Genomic DNA, 19,482 nt, shown 5'->3' with positions numbered 1-19,482 from the left:
GGGACCATGCTGCAGCCCAGCATGGAGACTAGGCACAGGATCTGGATCCAGCACGAACTCTGTACTGCTTCTACCGCAGCTGTGACACTGGGTTTAAGAATGGTTTCTGGAGTCCAGTTTCTTGAGTTGTTTGTATATATTGGATATTAGTCCCCTATCGCATTTAGGATAGGTAAAGATCCTTTCCCAATCTGTTGGTGGCCTTTTTGTCTGACAGTGTCTTTTGCCTTACAGAAGCTTTGCAATTCTATGAGGTTCCATTTGTCGATTCTTGATCTTACAGCACAAGCCATTGAAATTCTGTTCAGGAATTTTTCTCCTGTGCCCATATTTTCGAGGTTTTCCCCCAATTTTTCCTCTATAAGTTTCAGTGTCTCTGGTTTTATATGGAATTCCTTGATCCACTTAAGGCTTGAGCTTTGTACAAGGAGATAAGAATGGATCAATTTGCATTCTTCTACATGATAACCACTGGTTTAGCCAGCACCATTTATTGAAAATGCTCTTTTTTTTCCGCTGGATGGTTTCAGTTCCTTTGTCAAAGAACAAGTGACCATAGGTGTGTGGGTTCATTTCTGGGTCAATTCTATTCCATTGGTCTACCTGTCTATTGCTGTACCAGTACCATGCTGAATTTATCACAATTGCTCTATAGTACAGCTTGAGGTCAGGCATGGTGATTCCCATAAACAGCCACCAAACCCAGACACTATTGCATATGCCAGCAAGATTTTGCTGACAGGACCCTGATATAGCTGTCTCTTGTGAGGCTATGCCAGTGCCTGGCAAATACAGAAGTGGATGCTCACAGTCATCTATAGGATGAAACACAGAGCCCCCAGTGGAGGAGATAGAAGTAGTACCCAAGGAGCTGAAGGTGTCTGCAACCCTGTAGGTGGAACAATAATATGAACTAACCAGTACCCCCTAGAGCTCATGTCTCTAGCTGCATATGAGGCAGAAGATGGCCTAGTCGGCCATCAATGGGAGGAGAAGCCCTTGGTCTTGCGAAGATTATATGCCCCAGTACAGGGGAATGCCAGGGCCAGGAAGCAGGAGTTGGGGGGGGGGCATAGGGGACTTTTAGGATAGCATTTGAAATGTAAATGAAGAAAATAATAATAATAACAACAATAAAAAGAATGGTTTCTGTATGTCAGTTCCCTGCTCATTAACCATTCCTCACCATCCTCTCTGACACTCGACTGTCCCTGTATTCCTAATACACACTACCTTTCCCATTTAGGCTACCATTAAATAAATAGCCAGACAGTTAGTTAAACCACTATTCTTTATCAATTTTGAAAAAGAACAAACAAAAGTTGGCTTTCAGACCTCTGAAGATGGTCATTCAGTGAAAACTATTTGGTCTGATGGAAGGGACATTCCTTAAAGCTCTAAAGAAGCCATCACTGAACAAATGGGAGTTCCTACCTTCACCTTACAGGTCAAATCTGGCCCATAGTTTTGCTTTTAGATAATTTATAATTACTGAAATTAAAAACACCATCACAGCAAATATTGTAACCACCTGTGATACCTAAAGGTTGTCTGTACTAGAAAGCACCAATTGGTTGGAGAGCCAAATTCATCAAGCATTTAAAGTGTAAGTCCTTCGAACCGTATGTTTCATGGCTGTCATGCCCATAACTGACCAGTAGAACAGAACAGCCACTCAAATGCAACCCAAGGGAGGAGTGTCACCTTAGGTTGGCCCCTTTTCATTTGGTAACAATAGTAACTGCATTTAAGGAAAACAAACTTAATTCAAAGGTTTAAATTTTTATTAGAAAAGTTATAGCAAAATAAAAAAGGAGTTACCCAGAACAATATTGGCATTATCTCATCTGGCATATCCAAATCCATCAAACAGGACTTAAGGTGTAGAAAGGCAATAGCACGAAGCTTCCCACAGCCAAGAGATCTGCCCATCAGCCCTGCGGCGACTTCTGCACCACATAGTTCTAATCAAAGGACACTGTAGTGCCTCTTCCACGCTGTATTCTTTTTTTTTTTTTTTTTTTTTTGGTTTTTTGAGACAGGGTTTCTCTGTGTAGCCCTGGCTGTCCTGGAACTCACTTTGTAGACCAGGCTGGCCTCGAACTCAGAAATCCGCCTGCTTCTGCCTCCCGAGTGCTGGGATCAAAGGCGTGCGCCACCATGCCTGGCATCCACGCTGTATTCTTAAGGGTTTTCTGGAATTGCTTTTACCTAAATTTTCTTTAGTAACAACTTTAAAGATGTCTGTCATTTCCTCATCATCAAGCATTTATTTTCTCAACCGTTTAAACCAGCCCCTCCCCCCAGCAAATCTGTTTTTGCCTTTGCTAAGAAATCTGAATTGTCTTAGAAGGTCAGCCCAAGTTCAGGTTCACACCACAGCCCTCCGACCTGGACACATACATGCCTTGTCTTGCTTCTGAAGACACATGGTCATGTGCCATCTGTAGCCGCTAATTTACATTATGGTAAGCTTTGGTTTTGTTTTGAAATATCCCATGCTCTGCCTGCCTCTTCCGTTACTACCCTGAGGACTGCAACCACCTCAGGTTCAGATCTGGAAGAAAGTGATTTCAGTTCCCCTCCCGAGTTCTCGGTACTCAAGTGATACTTCATGTTATTTTTTAGAATTTAAAAGTAAGGGGAAAAACTTCTCTTTTTAGTGTTTCAAGAAGAAAACATTAAAGGCCCAACACAGAGTGACCACCTCTCTAATTCTGTTCTACTCGGGTTCCCAGCCTCCTACTGCCGTGCAGCCACGACAAGGAAACACAGCACCCACTCCTGCCATACTCCTCTGAGATGCCGAAGCCTCTGCGCACCTATTTCCAAGAAGCCAAAGCCTTGACTGAAATCAGTCAAGTCAGGTCCGAGTGTTGCATACACATGACTCACCTTCCCTGAGCAAAAGTTCAGTCTGTGACAACTGTAAGTACCTGGGGTGGGGGTGGGTGGCTAAGATCTTTCTGGCAGCATGAGAAACTAAAGCAAAGTACAAGCTGGGAGTGAGCTCTGAAGCAAGGCTCCACTGTGATAAATATCAGAGGGGACACTGCTAAGTGTAAGAGCTACCGAGGTGTAAAGCCGCCTCTGTGCGTGCCTCCACGGCCCCCCCTAAAGCCACCTCTCTCTCCTCGGAAATTGGATCGGTTTCTTTCCCGACCACGGCCAGCAGATGTTCCCCCCCTTCCTCCACCTCTGGGAGCTCCACCCCCACGGTCAGACTTGGACTTGGGAGGAGGTGACTTCGGTCGAAGCCTCTCGATTTCCTCTGTACATCCAGTCAAGTATGAGTTGGGGGCGCTGAAATACGATGCGTATGTTTCTGCATTGTAGTTACTGTTTGTAAGCGTTGGTCCAACTGTGAGCCAGCCTGAAATAAAGGGGGAAAACAGAAAATATTTTCCATCTCCTTCCTCTTTTGGTGGTCCTTTAGGGGCTAGTTCAAATCCTTAACACACTCTCAAAGATGGCTCAGTTACACACACAGCCATCACCTCTGGTATAGAATATACAACATGCATGGTCCTATTGTAAAAGGCTCATATGCACACACCTTGTTTCTCGTTCTCGATTATAGCTTTTGTTACATATCATCCTTATTGTTCCTCATCTATGTATTATGTGGTTAAAATACCACTTATAAAAGATATTTTAATACACAATGTTTGGGTTGGGTTAATAAAGTATATACATATATCTTTCCTACTTATGAAAATGGGACGACTGTTTTTCTCATTTCTCATTTGAGGAAAAAATGTGCTTTTCTCTTATACAAATATCCTCAGTTCTTAGGTCCAGGAATCCTAGCACAGCCATGTTGCCCTCCTCATGCCATCTTTCCGTGGGCAATGGCTTTTCTCACAAGAAGATACACTCACAGCTAAGGCTATGAAAATAAATGCACACCACCATTAATAACTAAGCAAACAAAAGCACAATGAGGTATCATCCGCTGCAGTCAGAACGGCTATGATCCCAGGAAAAAGAACTAGTATGGCTGGAGAGGCTGAGGAAGGGGAGCTCCCACAGCTACTGATGGGAAGGTCGATCACAACACTTATATGGAACACATTACGGAGGCTCTCAAAGGACTAGAAAGAGGACTTCATACGATTCAGAGACCCTACGCCTGGGGTACATATCTAAAGGAACTAAAAGCAGTCTGTAGTACTATTCACACAAGCAGGCTATGGAAATGACCTAGGTGTCCACTGATGGAGGAATGGGTAAACTGAATGTCACACATATATTCTGTAAGTGACTGTAATGGGACTAGAAGGCTTTATGTTAACTGAAGTGAGTCAGGCAAAGAACACACACCACAAATCCTCGTTTACGGTAGAAACAAAACGTGCACGTGAAGGATGCAGAGACTGCAGCACTGGTTACAAAGGCCGGGTAAGAGCGAGGGGAAGAAGGCCGCAGACCAGACAGTGAGGAATCCAGGACATAGCAATCCACAGCTTAGCTGAGTAATAACTGAATACTTCAAAAAGCATAGATTTTAAATGTCCCCAATACAAAGGAGGTGACAGTCAACATTACCCTGGTGTTACTATACACAGGCATGGAAACATCACAATGTACCCCAAAATTCGGATAATTAGGAGGTGCCAAAAACTAAGTGGAGCAGGGAGGACTTTTAGGCAGAAAACGTTTCCAGTGTACTATTACAATGGTTGGACACACGATAACCAACTTATATAAATCCACAGACACCGCCAATGTCAACTCTAAGATCGATTATGGACTTTGTATGGTTATGTGAGAAACAATGATAATTCTTTGCCTTCTCAGTTTGCTAAGATAAAATTGCTCACATGTGAGCTAGAAAAAAGAGGAATTAAATACATAAGACTTCTATTTTACACAGGCTACGCCCTATAACTTAAAACCCACATCTCAAGGAAAAACCTGTCTTTTTTCACAACTGAGGTCTCACCTGGCCTGATAGTGCTATCTCTCCCAAAGAGATGAAGACGTCGTCTACCAAGACAAAAATGCTCTATTATATGAAAAATTTCTACTGGTTTTTCTATATTGCCAATCTCAGGTTCTTCTGTGATAATTAAGTCAATGTCAACATTAGCATGAATGAAGTCCCCGTCTGTGCTTCGCTTCACGGTTCCTTTGATCCCCATCAGGCAATGCTCCTATAACAAAGCACACCAATGGCTCTCATTACCACCAATCAGGATCTCACAGCAGTTACCAATTCTAAACAGTTCTAAAACAAGCTTTACTTCTATGGATTGTCGGGATATAGTTTAATGATAAAACTATGACAGGAAATCCTAGAAACTGCCAAGAAAATGGGAAAAACATTTTTCCCTTCTACAGTCACTCAAATACTTTTAAAATCCTACTTCACTTCCAACGCAGGTATGCAGGATTTCCCACACCACGTAATTTTGCACTTCCCACTGTAGTTCTGTTCCACATGGGTTCAGCTATGACCCCATCTACCCTCTCCACCTTCAGGTCATACACTTATCACCTATAATATATCAGCTATCAGTGTGGGGTTCCAATGGCCCTCCCGGGCTCACACAGTTAGGGCAGGTGCTTAAATACTCTAGCATGTTTACAAAAGGCCGACAGGAGGACACACTGGTGAGTAGGCTGCAGGGTAAAGAGGATGGGATTCGAGGCTGGCTCCAGGCACACGCTGTCATGTAAACGATCGAGTCCAAGGAAAACTTAGGAAGACAGATGCGCCCTCTAGTGGCTTCCTAAGTGTAATATGCAAAAGCTCTTTCAGCTTACACTAGTGAGACAGAGTCATATGCAGCAGAAGCCCTCAGTGGTTCTTGCATAGAAAGACAAGGTGAGAGCAGACAAGCATGACTCTAATGGTTAGCTACTGAATTCTGCTGTCATTTCTTCCTCCTAAGCGTACAGAAGGGAAGCTTCTGAGAGTCAGGTGTACCAGAGCATACCTAACTTGGAATTATGTCAGTTTACAAGATACAGAGAGGCACTGTCTAGCACAGTGTGCACTGGTCCAGCACTGCGAAGGAGACACTTTTACGGTCTCTCGGGTACACTTCTGTAATGCTCACACTACTTTACCAGCATAAAAGCACTGCTGCTGAAATAAATTTCACAGTATGCAGTAATATAGAAAAGTTTAAGAGAATAATAATAAAGAAAACAAGATAAAAAGACAGCACCTTTGTTCTCTGGAAAACTGCCTTGGGATCTAGAGTCTTTGTCTTTCCAGGATTGTTTTTATTGGTTTTAATCCAACAAATATCTTCACATCTTCTGTAACCCCACTTTCGCAAACACTAGAAATAATTTCAAAATTAAATCTTAAAAAAACAAAACAAAACAAAAACTTAATATAACCAGAATTAAGAAGTTTTATATAGCCACGTTTTTATTGGACCAAGAACAGGGTCACAGACAGAGGAGTTGGAGAAGGGACTGAAGCAGCTGAGGGGTTTGCAGCCCATGTAGGGAAGAAACAGTGTCAACAGGCTAGAACCTAGAGCTCCCGGGGACTAGATCACCAACCAAAGAGTACACATGGAGGGACTCATGGCTCTGGCCACATATGTGGCAGAGGATAGCCTTGTTGGACATCAGGAGGAGGAGCAGCCCTTGGTCCTGTTGGGATTTGATGCCCCAGTGAAGGGAATTCCAGGGTGGGAAGGTGGGTGGGTGGGGGAGCACCCTCACAGAGGCAGGGGTTGGGGTATGGGACAGGGGGACTCTGGAGGGGAGACCTGGAAAGGGGATAACATTTGAAATGTAAATAAAGAAAATATCCAATAAAAGAAATAAAATAAACTAGAATAAAAGTTTTATAGAGGGAAACCAACAATTTCAGAGCAGACACAAAAGAAATATAAGCATAATACAGATGTAAATACATCATTTAGATATTTGCATGTTACTTTTCTTGTCACTGTGACTAAATATCATATACAATGTTATATCACCTCAATGTGATATAATTCTTGGTATTTTTAAGTTGTCAATAAAATGAAGGAGGCAAAAGCACACTAATATAAAACATTTTATGTTCTTTTCCTAATTAACTTCAGAATCCACCTGAAGGAAAAAAAGAACAAAATACAAACAGCAACTTACTACTCTCCCAAGGTCCAGTCCTTCCCCAGAACCGCACCAGAGAAATATAAATGACCGAGGTGCTGCAATCTCGTCGATTTCTAACTTCATAATCTAGAAGAAGATCAAAATAATATAGCACCAAATGTGTTCCATTTATCCTAAATCCAAACAATAACTACTGAGACTCAATAGGGTCTCTACAAATGAATTCTTCAGATATTCTCGGAAATAGCATAGAAAATAAGCTCTATGCCTGAAATTATTTAGATATGCTGTTTGTTATTCTATCAACAATCAACACACATACATGTACAAAAAGACATATACATATACTTGTTTTCTTAGGCGTTCAAGAGAAAGCGTTCATAAAAAAGTACATTTACAGAATGATGGAACTTACTACAGAGCTACTAAAAGCAGAGTTAGTCAGAGGTTATAAGAGCCCAAAGTTCCTGACAAAGTGAAATGTCATATGCCTACAGCCACAGACAGTCTGGGGTGACTGAGGAAGGAGGACTTTTGTCCAGGTATCTGCACGACTCTTCGCTGACCTGTGAGGATTCCCAAGTCTCCTGCCTTCCCACGGTTCACACTTACTGCCCTCTAGTCCAGCCCTCATGCCACTCAGATGATCTCACTAACCTCATTAAAACCTTCAAAACCTTAATGGCTGTCAAACAGAAGACTAAGCTCCTAAGAAACCATGGCGAAGTGTACTCATAACCCCGCTTTCTAGACAAATAAGCGTGTACTCTCTGGGAGGTAAATACGCCATTACAGTGTGTAGCATTTCACCGTACATCATCCCAGGTCCAGCATTTCTCATTCGCAGTGATGCCAGTCTCTCTATAGTATTCTTCCAGAGGAGGCTCCAGGAGAATCACATCAAATTTGGGTGTCAATTCTCTGATGTCAAAGGCTTCTATGTCTGCTTGTAAGTACCTAATAAAAGGGGGAAAGGATTTTGAAATATCTCTGGTGGTAATGAAGGAAATTCATTACCCAATATTATTTGATAATTATTGCTAAACATTATTTTAAAGATAGTCCTGATCTAATTACTAGTTAGTTTTTTCTAGTACGTCTTTTGTTTACTGCAGACTTTATATCACTAATGTCTTCCTTAGGACATGGAGATATTTACAACAAAGGAAAAAAACACGTATACCCAGAATAAATTCTTCACTTATATTTACACTGAAAATCTACACTCATGCGATATCTAACCTATTTTAATTTTTATATTATATATTATTATGAAAAGAATATTATTATTTAATTAGGTTAGAAAAATGCCATCTAAGTTCCAAATTCCTCCTTTAGGAATTCAGAATTTCTAAATATGAACATGATTTCACTTTATTAGCTTGTTCATTAATAAAAAATATTTATATTAACAGTGTTTTTACACTACCTAATGAAAATTACTACTAGCCTTTGATTAAGTTATTTTCACACAGTATGAAAGTTTTAAGTTCAAGGATACTTTAGCAGAAAATATTTATTATTACTGGGGGTGGTGTACAGGCCACGATATTCATATGGTGGTCAGAGAGCAACTTTGTGCAGCGAGCTCTCTCCTTCCACCTCTATCCAGGCTGTGAGCTTTGAACTCAGATCATGAGGCATGCAGCCCTGGACAAGAAGCTTTCTCACAGCCGTCTATCTCACCAGACCCAATCCAAGATACTTTTTTCTTTTGTTTTTAAGGCTTGGGGGCTTTTAATGCTTAGACTGAAAAGTCACAAGCTATAATAAAGTCATCTTCATCTCTGAAGGCAAGGATTTTCCTGTCATCCAGCTCACAGGGAGAGCACCAGACGTTCCCCCAGAAAATTCTACTGAGTGGAGAGGGCCTGCCCAGGAAGTACAGTGATTCCCCAACGCTGAAGAAAAATACAAGACATGTATAGCAAAGCAATGCAGTTTTAAGTGTTCCCAGCCCCAGGCATTTGCAAGGCTGTTTCAAGAACCCCCAGCCCCAGAAGAGGGCATCTCTACTTTATAGACTGTGAGTCAGAATTCACAAGCCTCCTAAACTACCTAGAAAGTTCAATGACAAGCCACTATAAACTTAGCATCAGTTCCAAAATAATGTATTTTACTAAAAATAAGAAAGAATAAAATAATAGAGTAAACAGACTGATAATGTAAGTCAGAGTTAGAAAGAAAAGGCATTGAACTTACATGGGAGGAGTATTTGACTTAGCTATTAACTCATCCTTTAGTCTGATGAGTTCCCTAAGTTTAGGGTATTCTTCAAATCTGTCAGCTAAACCTAAGGAGGAAAAAATAGTCAATTCTCAACTTCAGTTCAACTGAGGTTAACACTATTGAATACAAAGCTATGAGTCTCCTTTGCCGTCACTTTAAGTTAGAATTAGTAGTTCACTTTTACTTGCTTTCCATACATAACACTGATAAGAAAATAAATGATATAAACACCTTAACTTAAAAACTAAAAGTATGGGGGCAGGGGAGACGGATCAGCTGTAAGAGCGCTGCTGCTCTTCCAAAGGACCCAAGTTTGGTTCTCAGCACTCGCATCGGATGGCTCATGACTTCCTGTAACTCCAGGTCCAGAGGATCTGACACCCTCTTCTGGCCTCTGAGGGCACATGCATTCATGTGAACACACTCAGGCATATACATCGAATTAAAAATAATAAATATACTTCGAAAAGCTCAAAGCCATTAACAGGAAGAGTAAAAATAGAAACAAATCATAAAGCCCCCTCAAGTGGTGATTTAGATCACATTTAAAATAAAAACATTTGAAGGCTGCAGAGCTGTCAGGTTTGAATACAACCATCAATCCCTTATCATCTACAAAACAGAAGGTAGAACTGCAGCTTTCTGAAATCTATCTTCCCTGATGATCTGATGAACAGATCTGTGGCATACTGTTTGGTACATGGGAATTTACAATCAGCCTTGTTCCTTGTTTCTTGGCATTAAGATCTTGGAAAAAGCAGAACTTTTTATCATGTTATCATAAAAAGTATTCAGTAACTTTTTTTTGTTTTGTATTTGATTTTTTGCTGCCACAACATAAGGCATTATAGTTAATTCAAATCTCCATTTAACTCACAATACATCAATACAACCTTTTCTCAATTTATAATAATTTTACATATATATATATATACATATATATATATGTATATATATATATATGTATTGGGAAAACAGGCATCTTAAGAAATGAGTTTATATTCAAATATAAGTATGTAATATATTCTAACTTTTTAATGCTATCTCTTATTCTACTTATAAAAACATTAAAATCTGAGCCTGGTGTGGTAGTTTATTTGTGTAATCTCAGCCACTGAACAGGCTGAAACCAAAGGATCTTAAGTTGGGGGCTTGCCTGGGCCACCAAGCAAGTTCACAGTCAGTCTAGGCAACATACGTAGACCCTGTCTCAAATGATAAAATAAAATAGGGCTTGACACTTGCTTAGCATACACAAGGGCCCTGTGTTCACGCCCTAGTACTAAGAAAAACAGTACATTAAAAATCACACTTAAATTAATTCTTCGGGAGTGATAATGCTTACAGATGACAAAATTTAATTATATCACATTTAAATTTTTGTGCTACAATGACACTATTAAAAATCTAAAAAGATAATTTAGCAAAATGAGAGATAATATTTATAAATCGTGTGTGTGTGTGTGTACAGAAAATACAGCTTTTTAAATTCAGTAAGAGAAAAAAGGTACAATATAAGCAAACTATTTGGTTGCTTCTTAAAAGATATTCTAAGTGGGCCAATATGTCTATAGGATGCTAAGCTTATTGTCAAGAAAATATAAATCAAAGCCTCAATAGAATATGGGCCTGATGGCAGAGACTTATAATCATTGGTCCTGACAGGCTAAGGCGAAAGGATGTTCACTTTAGGAGAAAGTTTTTAGACCAACTTGAGCTATACAATAACTTGGCTAACTTAAAAGCCAAAACCAAATCAAATCAAACTAAGACAAAAAACAACCAACCACAAGCAGATCCTGTGTACCCACCTATCTACAGTTAAGACCTTACTGACACCACCCACTCGGGACACAGGACTTGGGAGCATCAAGCTGGACCTGAGCTGGACCTGAGCTGGACGCTTCCTCCCTGGGGATTGGCCTCACAGTACTCAAAGGTGATATTCAAGCTGCCTGCCAAGAGAGAGGAGCAAAGGGCAGTGCTACCCAGCCTTAAAGCCTCTGAAACACAACAATGACTGGCTGACAACAACTCCCCAGTGGTACAGTAATGACCTGACATGCAGGGAATAACGAACAGCCATCTAGTTGGACTTAAGGCCTTCTTGCTAGGAGGGAATTCTTGCTTGCCTAGTACTGTAAACCTAGTCAACTACTGTGACCAGGGGTCACAGAGAGAGAACCCACTACTATCATTTTCCTAAACTAATATAATTTCTAGCTGTATTCTAAACTATCCTATACTCACAGGTAAGAGTGGCTTTCACCCCTATATCAAACGAACTTTTTTTAAACAAATGGAGACTATGACAGCGATCTACAACTGGTCAAATGGCAGAGAAGAGGGGACTAAGGGATGCCCAACTCCAACGGATATATCTACCATTACAGCTAAGGCTCCAACTCCAAAAAAAAAAAAAAAAATCATGGACAGCCAGAGGGTCAGCACACCTGGCCAGGCTGTTCACCTATGGTTCACCTACTGTTAGGCAATAGGGAAAGGTGCACCTGGGAAATCCCAACACTCTGGCTGCCTGACCAAGCCCAGCATAATGACAATACAGGCTGACGTGGACATGGGAGAGTCTACTTGGTACTTGGTACCCGTGCCTGAGACAGAAAGAATTAGTTTCCTCTAGAAGTGAGCTACCACTTATGTGCTTAGCTCTGGTCACAAGCACGTAAGAGCAACACTAAAGGACTACACATGCATATACTTAAAACAATGACTAAGGAGAACATGAGTGGGGGTTACAGGAGGAGCTTGAGGAGTGTATATACAGTGCTCGTAACTGAAGTTCTCAAATAAAACCATATTTTAAAAACACAGGGCTGGAGAGATGGCTCAGTGGTTAAGAACACTTGCTACTCTTGGAGAGGAAACATGTTCTTCCCAGCACCCATATGGTGGCTCACATCCATTACCAAATATGACTCCAGTACAGGGGGCCTGAAGCCCTCTTCTGGCCTTCAATGGCACCAGGCATGCAAGTAAATACACAGACACAAATGCACCAAACACTCCTGTCCATAAAATTAAAAAAAAAAAAAAATCACAACAACAACACAACAAACAACACCACCAAAACCAAACAAAAACCAAATCTACACTGCCATACTTAGCATTCACTGGAATGGCTATAGTAAAAACCATGGACAGTAACACAGAAGGTGGAGAGACTCGAATCTGCATACTTTACTCATAGGGAAGCAAAATGGCATGGCAGGTTTATAACCTTGGGGGTGGTACCGCCAAAAGTCAAACACAGAATCAACACACTTTAAAGAATTACATGACCCATCAATTCCATCCTCTGGTGTTTGTTAAAGAAAAATGAGTACATGTCATACATGAGTGCCTACAACAATCTATAACCACAAACCTAAGTGATTAAATAAAACCCATGTATATGTGCATATATTCACTTTCACGTGGTCTATTATTTGAGAATGAAAAGATGTACTGAATATGCTACAGTATTACCAACCCTTGAAAACACTGTGCTAAAGAAGCCATCACAAAAAGCCTCCTGTTATATATGAGTTCAATTACATGAAATGTCCAGGATGGCCAGACTTACAGAGAAAGAAAACAGATTCATGGTTACGCCCGAGGGAGGGGCAGGTTAGAGGAAGGAATGCGGTCCCACTGCTAAAGGGTACAGAGCTCCCTTTGAGAAGCAAGCGTTCTAAAACAGACTGCTAATGGTTGCTAAGAAGGCTCTGTATACATTCAAAGAACACTGAATTATATTCTTTTAATGGGTTAATTATAAGGTATATAAATTATGTTTTAAAAAAGTACAGAGAGGCAAAGCATTGTTTAAAGGCAAGGGAGGTAGACTAGAAACACTGAGACCCAAGGGTGAAAGTCAAGCCTGAAAAAGGTTTGGTTATAAATAATCTACAAAATGCATAAATCACATGCATGCAGCAACACTTTACAGCAGGATAGTCCAAAGAAAGCTGACGTACCTACATCCCTGATGAAATTCTGAGGTCTATGTCCAGTGTCTACAAAATGTTGGCAGTAATCATTATGGGGATTTAAGCTCTGCGTTCCCTAAAGAAATGGTCAAAATTAAATAAGCAGTTTGTACTCTTAAACACTGACTGTTAGGAAGCTGTACAAAGTATGAAATAAAAAAAAAGCACTAATATTTGAAAACACTAAAAATAACATTGAAAAACTAAAACATTATCAACAGATATTGATATGAATACACCATTATTATAAGCTAAATATCCAAATAATCAGAAGAATATTTTATGAGTAATTTAAGATCTTTGCTTTCATACATGGATCTCTCAAAAACTGGAAAAACTCCTAAAGAAAATGAGGTCCTTTACAGCACAGAGCTCAAATGTGAAAGCTCTAAGACCTGAAAACTCTTTATTTTACCTTAAGAAAGGTACTGGAATCTTTGTAAATCTCTTCTTCATATGGCAAATTTTCTTCCTCCTGTTGCATTTCCAGTTCATCCTTGAAAAGGGAAGATCAAGAAAAGATTTAAAATACACGCATATAGGTGTGGTAGTACTTCTTTAATGCCAGCACTCAGGAGGCAGAGGGAGACAGATGTCTGAGTTCAAGGCTAGCCTGGTCTACGGAGCAAGTTTCAGGATATATATGTTTTATATGTGTGTGCGTGTGTGTACACAGACAGACAGACAGACACACACACCATATACATATTCTTGTTTATTTAAATTACTGCATCTTAAGTGTGCTTTAATCCCCTCAGATATGTTTATATTAACACTGTGACTTATTTATTTTGTGGGTATCAGTGTTTTGCCCTCAGAAGTCAGAAGAAGGCCTCAGATCCCCTGGAACTGGAGTTACAGATGGTTGTCAGGCACCATGTGGGTGTAGAGAACTGAATTCAGGTACTCTGCAAGAGGTCATGGTATGAACACATGAGTGCTGGTACATATAGATAGGTGTTGGAAACCAAACTCAGGTTTTGCTAAGTGGGTAGGGTGCTGGGAAGGGGTTATACGGTGTGATGGTTTGTATATGCTCGGCCTAGGAGGTGGCACTTTTAGAAGATGTGGCCCTATTGGAGTAACTGTGGCCTTGTTGGATGGAGTAGGTGTGTCACTGTGGGTGTGGGCTTAAGACCCTCACCCTGGCTGCCTGAAAACCAGTGTTCTGCTAGCAGCCTTCAGATGAAGATGTAGAACTCTCAGCTGCAGGGAAAGAAAACACACCAAAACCTTTATACAGCTGTGAACCTCATCATGTAACAACAACTGGCCTGGCTAGGTATGCATATGGTGCAATTATGGCATGAATATTATGAGGGTAAACAACCAATTTCTGACTGAAATCAAGGCCTACTCCACAAGAGGAAATGAAAGTCTGCTACTGTAAATCTGACCATGACTTAATGTCTGGGGAGCACATAAACCCCACAGATGAACCAAGTGGACACCGTATCAAACTGCCCTCTAAATAGGTTATTTCTACACTCATAGATTAGTGTAGCTCTCACTATCATTAAAGAAACTTCTTTGTGTAGTTAATGGCAGTTAATACAGACTCAACTGATCTAAGTGTAGTGTCCGTAGAATACTCAGTCATAAATGGACATCTATATTACAGCCTGCCCCCAAGGCTTAGGGAACATAGGAGAAAAGGGGAGAGGGGTAACAAGCCTATAAGAGACAGAGGTTGTAGAGGGTCTAGATGAATCAGTATCTTCCGGACATGACAAGACTGCTATATCCATGAACTTACAACAGTTCTGGTGGCTTACAAAAGATCAAGCTACTCAGCACTCTACCGTAGAAGGTAGGGGAAAGGGCTCCTGAGTCCCCCTATCCCTAGCTGAGGAACTATTAAGAGCTGAGTGCTACTTTGTTAGGGAGGACCCTGTCTTTAGGGATATGGTTCCTGGTAGATAACCATGACCCAGTGAATAGCTGCTACACACTGTCTATGGGCAGCACACATTAGGCTCTGGGTTCTAAAGAATTAATACAAGATTCTGTTTTGAAAAGTCAGGTTTAGCTTGGGTTCCTTTGGCAATGGTTATACAGCTGCTGTGGAGCCCTGAGCTGTCAAGATGCTTTAATTATTCTATCTTGTGCTGTTAATAGAACAACCCCACTCAAAAGTGACTGTCACGGCCTCCCAAAACCTACTACAATCCTACTGCTTAAAGTTTATAATATATGCATCTTTTTGATGTTCTGAGAGAGTATTATTGCCAATATTTACCAATAGCTACACTGTGCTTTATATAAATAATCATATGTAAGTCACATACACTTACATAAAGTGAGCAAACTGATGCAGGTCTTTAACTGAAAACATAAACGTTACTTATAAGGAGTTTAGCACATCTTAACATGCAGCCCTCTAAATGAGATGAATCTATTAGAATGATTAGTTTTTTTCTCAGCCATGCATAAAACCTCTCATTTCCACTTGCCTTATATTCTTCTACTTTGTCTTCATCAGTCTCTCCTTCATCCAGACACTTCCGTTTTGAGTTTGGAGCAGATGTATCATAGGAAGCCCTGAAAATTAAACCGCAGCTATCTCACCAGAGAATACAAAAGGTGTACATGGGTCTGCCTGTATTATTAACAAGTTATAGAAACAAAGCCAAATGTTTCCTGATTAAGTATCTATTTACTCAGCTTACAACACAGCCAAGAGTCAGAGGCAATAATCTGTAGCTTTATTTATAAGCAAGCAGCCAAGTGAAGAAATAAGCGAGTATGAAGACTGTATGAAAGAAACTTTGAAATCATGTATCATTTATACTAGTTTACATATATTTTATACTAGCTAAACTGATACAACTGATAACCTAGAAAATTAAAATTACAAAATGTTTTTTGAATTATCAGATAAATACTACTTTTGAAATATATTTTCTTAAAATTATGATTCGACATTATTTATAATATGTAAGCTAATTCTTAGTGTAACACTTCACTTCCACCCACTTTATAAATAGGAACCCAGTGTTCTCAGAAAATATTTCATAATTTCAACCTGACATTAAAAACTGTTTCCAAAATTTCCATTTTCAGTTTTCTTAAGAACACACTCGAATCTACAACTGCTTATTAAAAATCAACCCTTTATGGGAGATTCCAGTTCTCAAGAGGTTAAGGCAGAGGTGCTCCAAGTTTGAGGCCAACATGGGCTATATAGCATGAGTGTCTCATTCCCCCGAAGATCCCCCATAAGTCACAAGAGAAACTGAAACAAATGATCTTTTCCCACCGTGAACCCGCACTAGCAAGGTTACTCCGCATACCTGCAGGTCTCTCTGGTTTCAGCAATCTCCCTCTGTTCATCTTTGCTATTTAACACAGCACCAATGCTGTCCGCACTCTCAGCTCCCAACTAGGAAGCAAAAACCCAAAGTTAGGTCACAACGCATTGTTCACAAGCCCAACGTGTGTTGCTAATTCCAACAAATCAAGTATTTTATAAAAGCAACACCTCCCTTAGCACACTATCAATAGGCTTGCAAGACCAACTGTGAGTGAACGGTAAGAAAATCATGTTAATTAAGAATGACTTTGTCAGCTGGAAAGTATTTTACGCATTTGGTTAAATTTGAAATTAGGATGATTTCCCTGTACCCAATGGTGAATGAAATACAAGTTGGCATTAGTAGCAATAACACAGAAAGCAAAGCCTTCATGTGAACCACTTTATGTACTACATGTATCTCCTGCTCTCATTGAGATGCACTCAGCTTCATTAAAGCTAAGCTTTTAATAAAATCTACTAACAGCTTAAACCCAGTAATGACAACTGTAAGTGGCCGCTGGAGGAATTCTGTCGAATGCAATAAATGTAGACAAAGGCTGAGCTGAATAGAGCCGATTCACAGAAAACCTTCCAAGTCAGACTAAGGACACAGGACAGCAGGAGGAACTCTGCAGTATTAGGTACAAAAACGGCATAAGAAAATCTGCAGTTAGTGGTCCCATTAGCTCCACAGCAAGAAGGTATTCAAAATATCAGTGCTGCCAATTAGCAGCATAAACAACAAAATACTCTGCACCACTTCACATGGCTGCCCTCATTTCTTCGGTGAAAACTCTCTTCCAATAATGAAATGCTCATCAGTTTCACCTCCTCCAGAAAAATCTTCTCGACTTCTTGGTCAGAGGAGAGAACACTCACTTCCTATAGTTAGAACATTGTCTGATTCTCTATTTGCAATTCTCATCTCAGAATACGAGTCATTCCTTCAGAAAGTTCTCTGAGGAACCCAAGATTTAGCAATGAGAAATGACAGCACTCTACCTTAATCACTGAGCCGCCTCTCTCTCTAGCCCACCTTCACATTCTCGAGACTGGGTTTGAAGGAAGTTTGTATTATTTTCTTGAGCTCCTGGTGAAAAACTCATTGGAAATCTAAAATTTACTCACTCAAGCTTTGAGCATTTCCCTCCATTACTTGTATTGATTTGTATGGTATAATGAAAACAGCCTGAGATTTTAAGTAAAACAACTTGTAGTATGTATTCCCTGCATGTATGGTCTATTAAATGGCAAGCACTTACATCTTCACTCACTAGCTTCAATGAAAGTGAAAGGTTTGAAAAGTAATCTTTAGAGAGAGGAATCTTAGAGAATTCTCTGGTGAGGGCTGGCTAGGGAAAACGTTAAAATTTGGAAACCTAGTCCTAATGTAATAGTGAACGTAACACCTCCTGTCTCTAATAAATTACTAAGTAAGGATTCAAACGTTTGGTTGAAGACAGATTGTGTTTCAAGTGCAGAATCTAAAATTTGCTCTAACTTAGGTTGCTTCCAATGAGTCTTTCGACAGGATCTCAAGAAAATAATCAAACTTCCTTCAAAACCAATCTCAAGAATTCGAAGCTGGGCTAGAGATGGCTCAAAGATTAAGAACACGCACTGCTCTTCCAAAGGATCTGAGTTCAAGTCCCAAGCACCCACACCAGGAGGCTCACAACTACCTGTAGTTCCAGCTCCAGAAAGATCCAACACCTCTGGCACTGTGCTCACGTGCACATATATATACACACAGAGAGAGACAAACCCCACATAATTTAAAATAAAAACGAATCTTAAAGAAATGAATCTGAAGCTGACTTGGGAGAAAGGCAAGACATGAAACACTGCTTCAACAGGGACGGTGAAATGTAGGGGCTAAAACTGCCACTTGCTCTTGTGGCAACTATTAGCACTCCACTCATCGACAATTCCCAAGTCCGTGCCCGACACGGTGGGTCCAGAAAGCCCAAGCCTGGCAGCCGTTGGTTTTCTACGTAATGACTCTGACAGGCACTCCAGGAGACTAGGGAATAAAAGTCCCGGGACAAAGACCTTGACAGATGCTGATGTGAGAGTTCACCAAAAAAAAAAAAAAAAAAAAAGAGGCGGCCGCGCACGCGCACTAATGCCCCCTCCCACCCGCCGCACACCTGCTGAGCAAGGAGCTGCCGCCGTAACTTCTGCCGCTCCCGGATCTCCTGCAGGCGGCTGTCCATGCCCCAGCTCCCGCTGCTCACCACCCCGACAGACTCCGCGCCCGCCAAAATGCAAATCCGCCTGCCAAACCAGGAAACACCGGGTCCCGCCCCGCAGAGATTCTGACCCGGAGACTTTCACGTCCCTCAGAAGGGGGTTTCCGGCGCGCCTAAAACAGGCTATGCCCGGACAGGAAGTCCCGCCTCCAGGACGCCGAAGTTATGGTGTCACACGACAAGACCCAATGGGGATGCAGTGGTGGTTGAGGGCGGGGAGCCGCTTTTGGCTCTCTTGTTGGCGCTTTAAAGTCTTTCCTGGAGGGTTAGGCTCGGTTTTTTTTTGTTTTGTTTTGTTTTTTTTCTTTCCCTGCTCATAAAAGAAGTTTTTCTTTTTCCCGTTAACCAATTGCCCTCCTGCCAGTCCTGGCTTTTTAACTTTTGAGGGATGCTTGTGGGTTTCTTTCACTGCAATACTGACCGGCTTGTGAAGGACTGGATCGCCGCTCAGTAACCTTGGCAAGTTAGCGAGCTTTTGTAAAAGAACAGAAAGAGGGTCTTGGGGGCTGAGGCGGGAGGACCCAGGAGTTTGGAGCCTAGGCTATGTAATGAAATCCTGTCATTCACTCATTTACATATAAATACATACATACATACATACATACATACATACATACATGCAAGCAAACATAGCGGTAGTTACGTAGTG

The 19,482-nt window shown here is 40.8% G+C and overlaps 1 protein-coding gene across 1 annotated transcript; it reads right to left on the bottom strand.

Annotated features, from left to right (window-relative positions):
• Positions 1 to 1,766: 1,766 nt before the first annotated feature.
• On the bottom strand, positions 1,767 to 18,939 carry Mettl14 (methyltransferase 14, N6-adenosine-methyltransferase non-catalytic subunit). The gene is made up of 11 exons (XM_021157474.3): positions 18,732 to 18,939; positions 16,580 to 16,668; positions 15,740 to 15,827; positions 13,702 to 13,782; positions 13,275 to 13,362; positions 9,271 to 9,361; positions 7,884 to 8,025; positions 7,102 to 7,194; positions 6,177 to 6,293; positions 4,946 to 5,156; positions 1,767 to 3,373 (listed from the first exon to the last, which is right to left on the bottom strand). Exons 1-11 carry the CDS (start codon positions 18,795 to 18,797, stop codon positions 3,069 to 3,071), a joined length of 1,371 nt encoding a protein of 456 aa, XP_021013133.1. The 5' UTR covers positions 18,798 to 18,939; the 3' UTR covers positions 1,767 to 3,068.
• Between the last annotated feature and the right edge of the window lie 543 nt (positions 18,940 to 19,482).

Source organism: Mus caroli, unplaced genomic scaffold (assembly GCF_978045245.1).
Source record: "Mus caroli unplaced genomic scaffold, Mus_caroli_1 scaffold_3, whole genome shotgun sequence".
NCBI lineage: Eukaryota > Metazoa > Chordata > Mammalia > Rodentia > Muridae > Mus > Mus caroli.
The sequence above is the reverse complement of the archived record's forward strand: the minus strand, read 5'-3'. Positions and strand labels throughout refer to the sequence as shown.

Coding starts and splice junctions, on each gene's coding strand:
- Mettl14 (XM_021157474.3), bottom strand. CDS start 18,797: ATGGACAGCCGCCTGCAGGAGATCCGGGAGCGGCAGAAGTTACGGCGG. Junction 16,669..18,731: donor GGCAGCTCCTTGCTCAGCAG/GTGTGCGGCGGG, acceptor TTTGCTTCCTAG/TTGGGAGCTGAGAGTGCGGA. Junction 3,374..4,945: donor AGATAGCACTATCAGGCCAG/GTGAGACCTCAG, acceptor CCTTTATTTCAG/GCTGGCTCACAGTTGGACCA.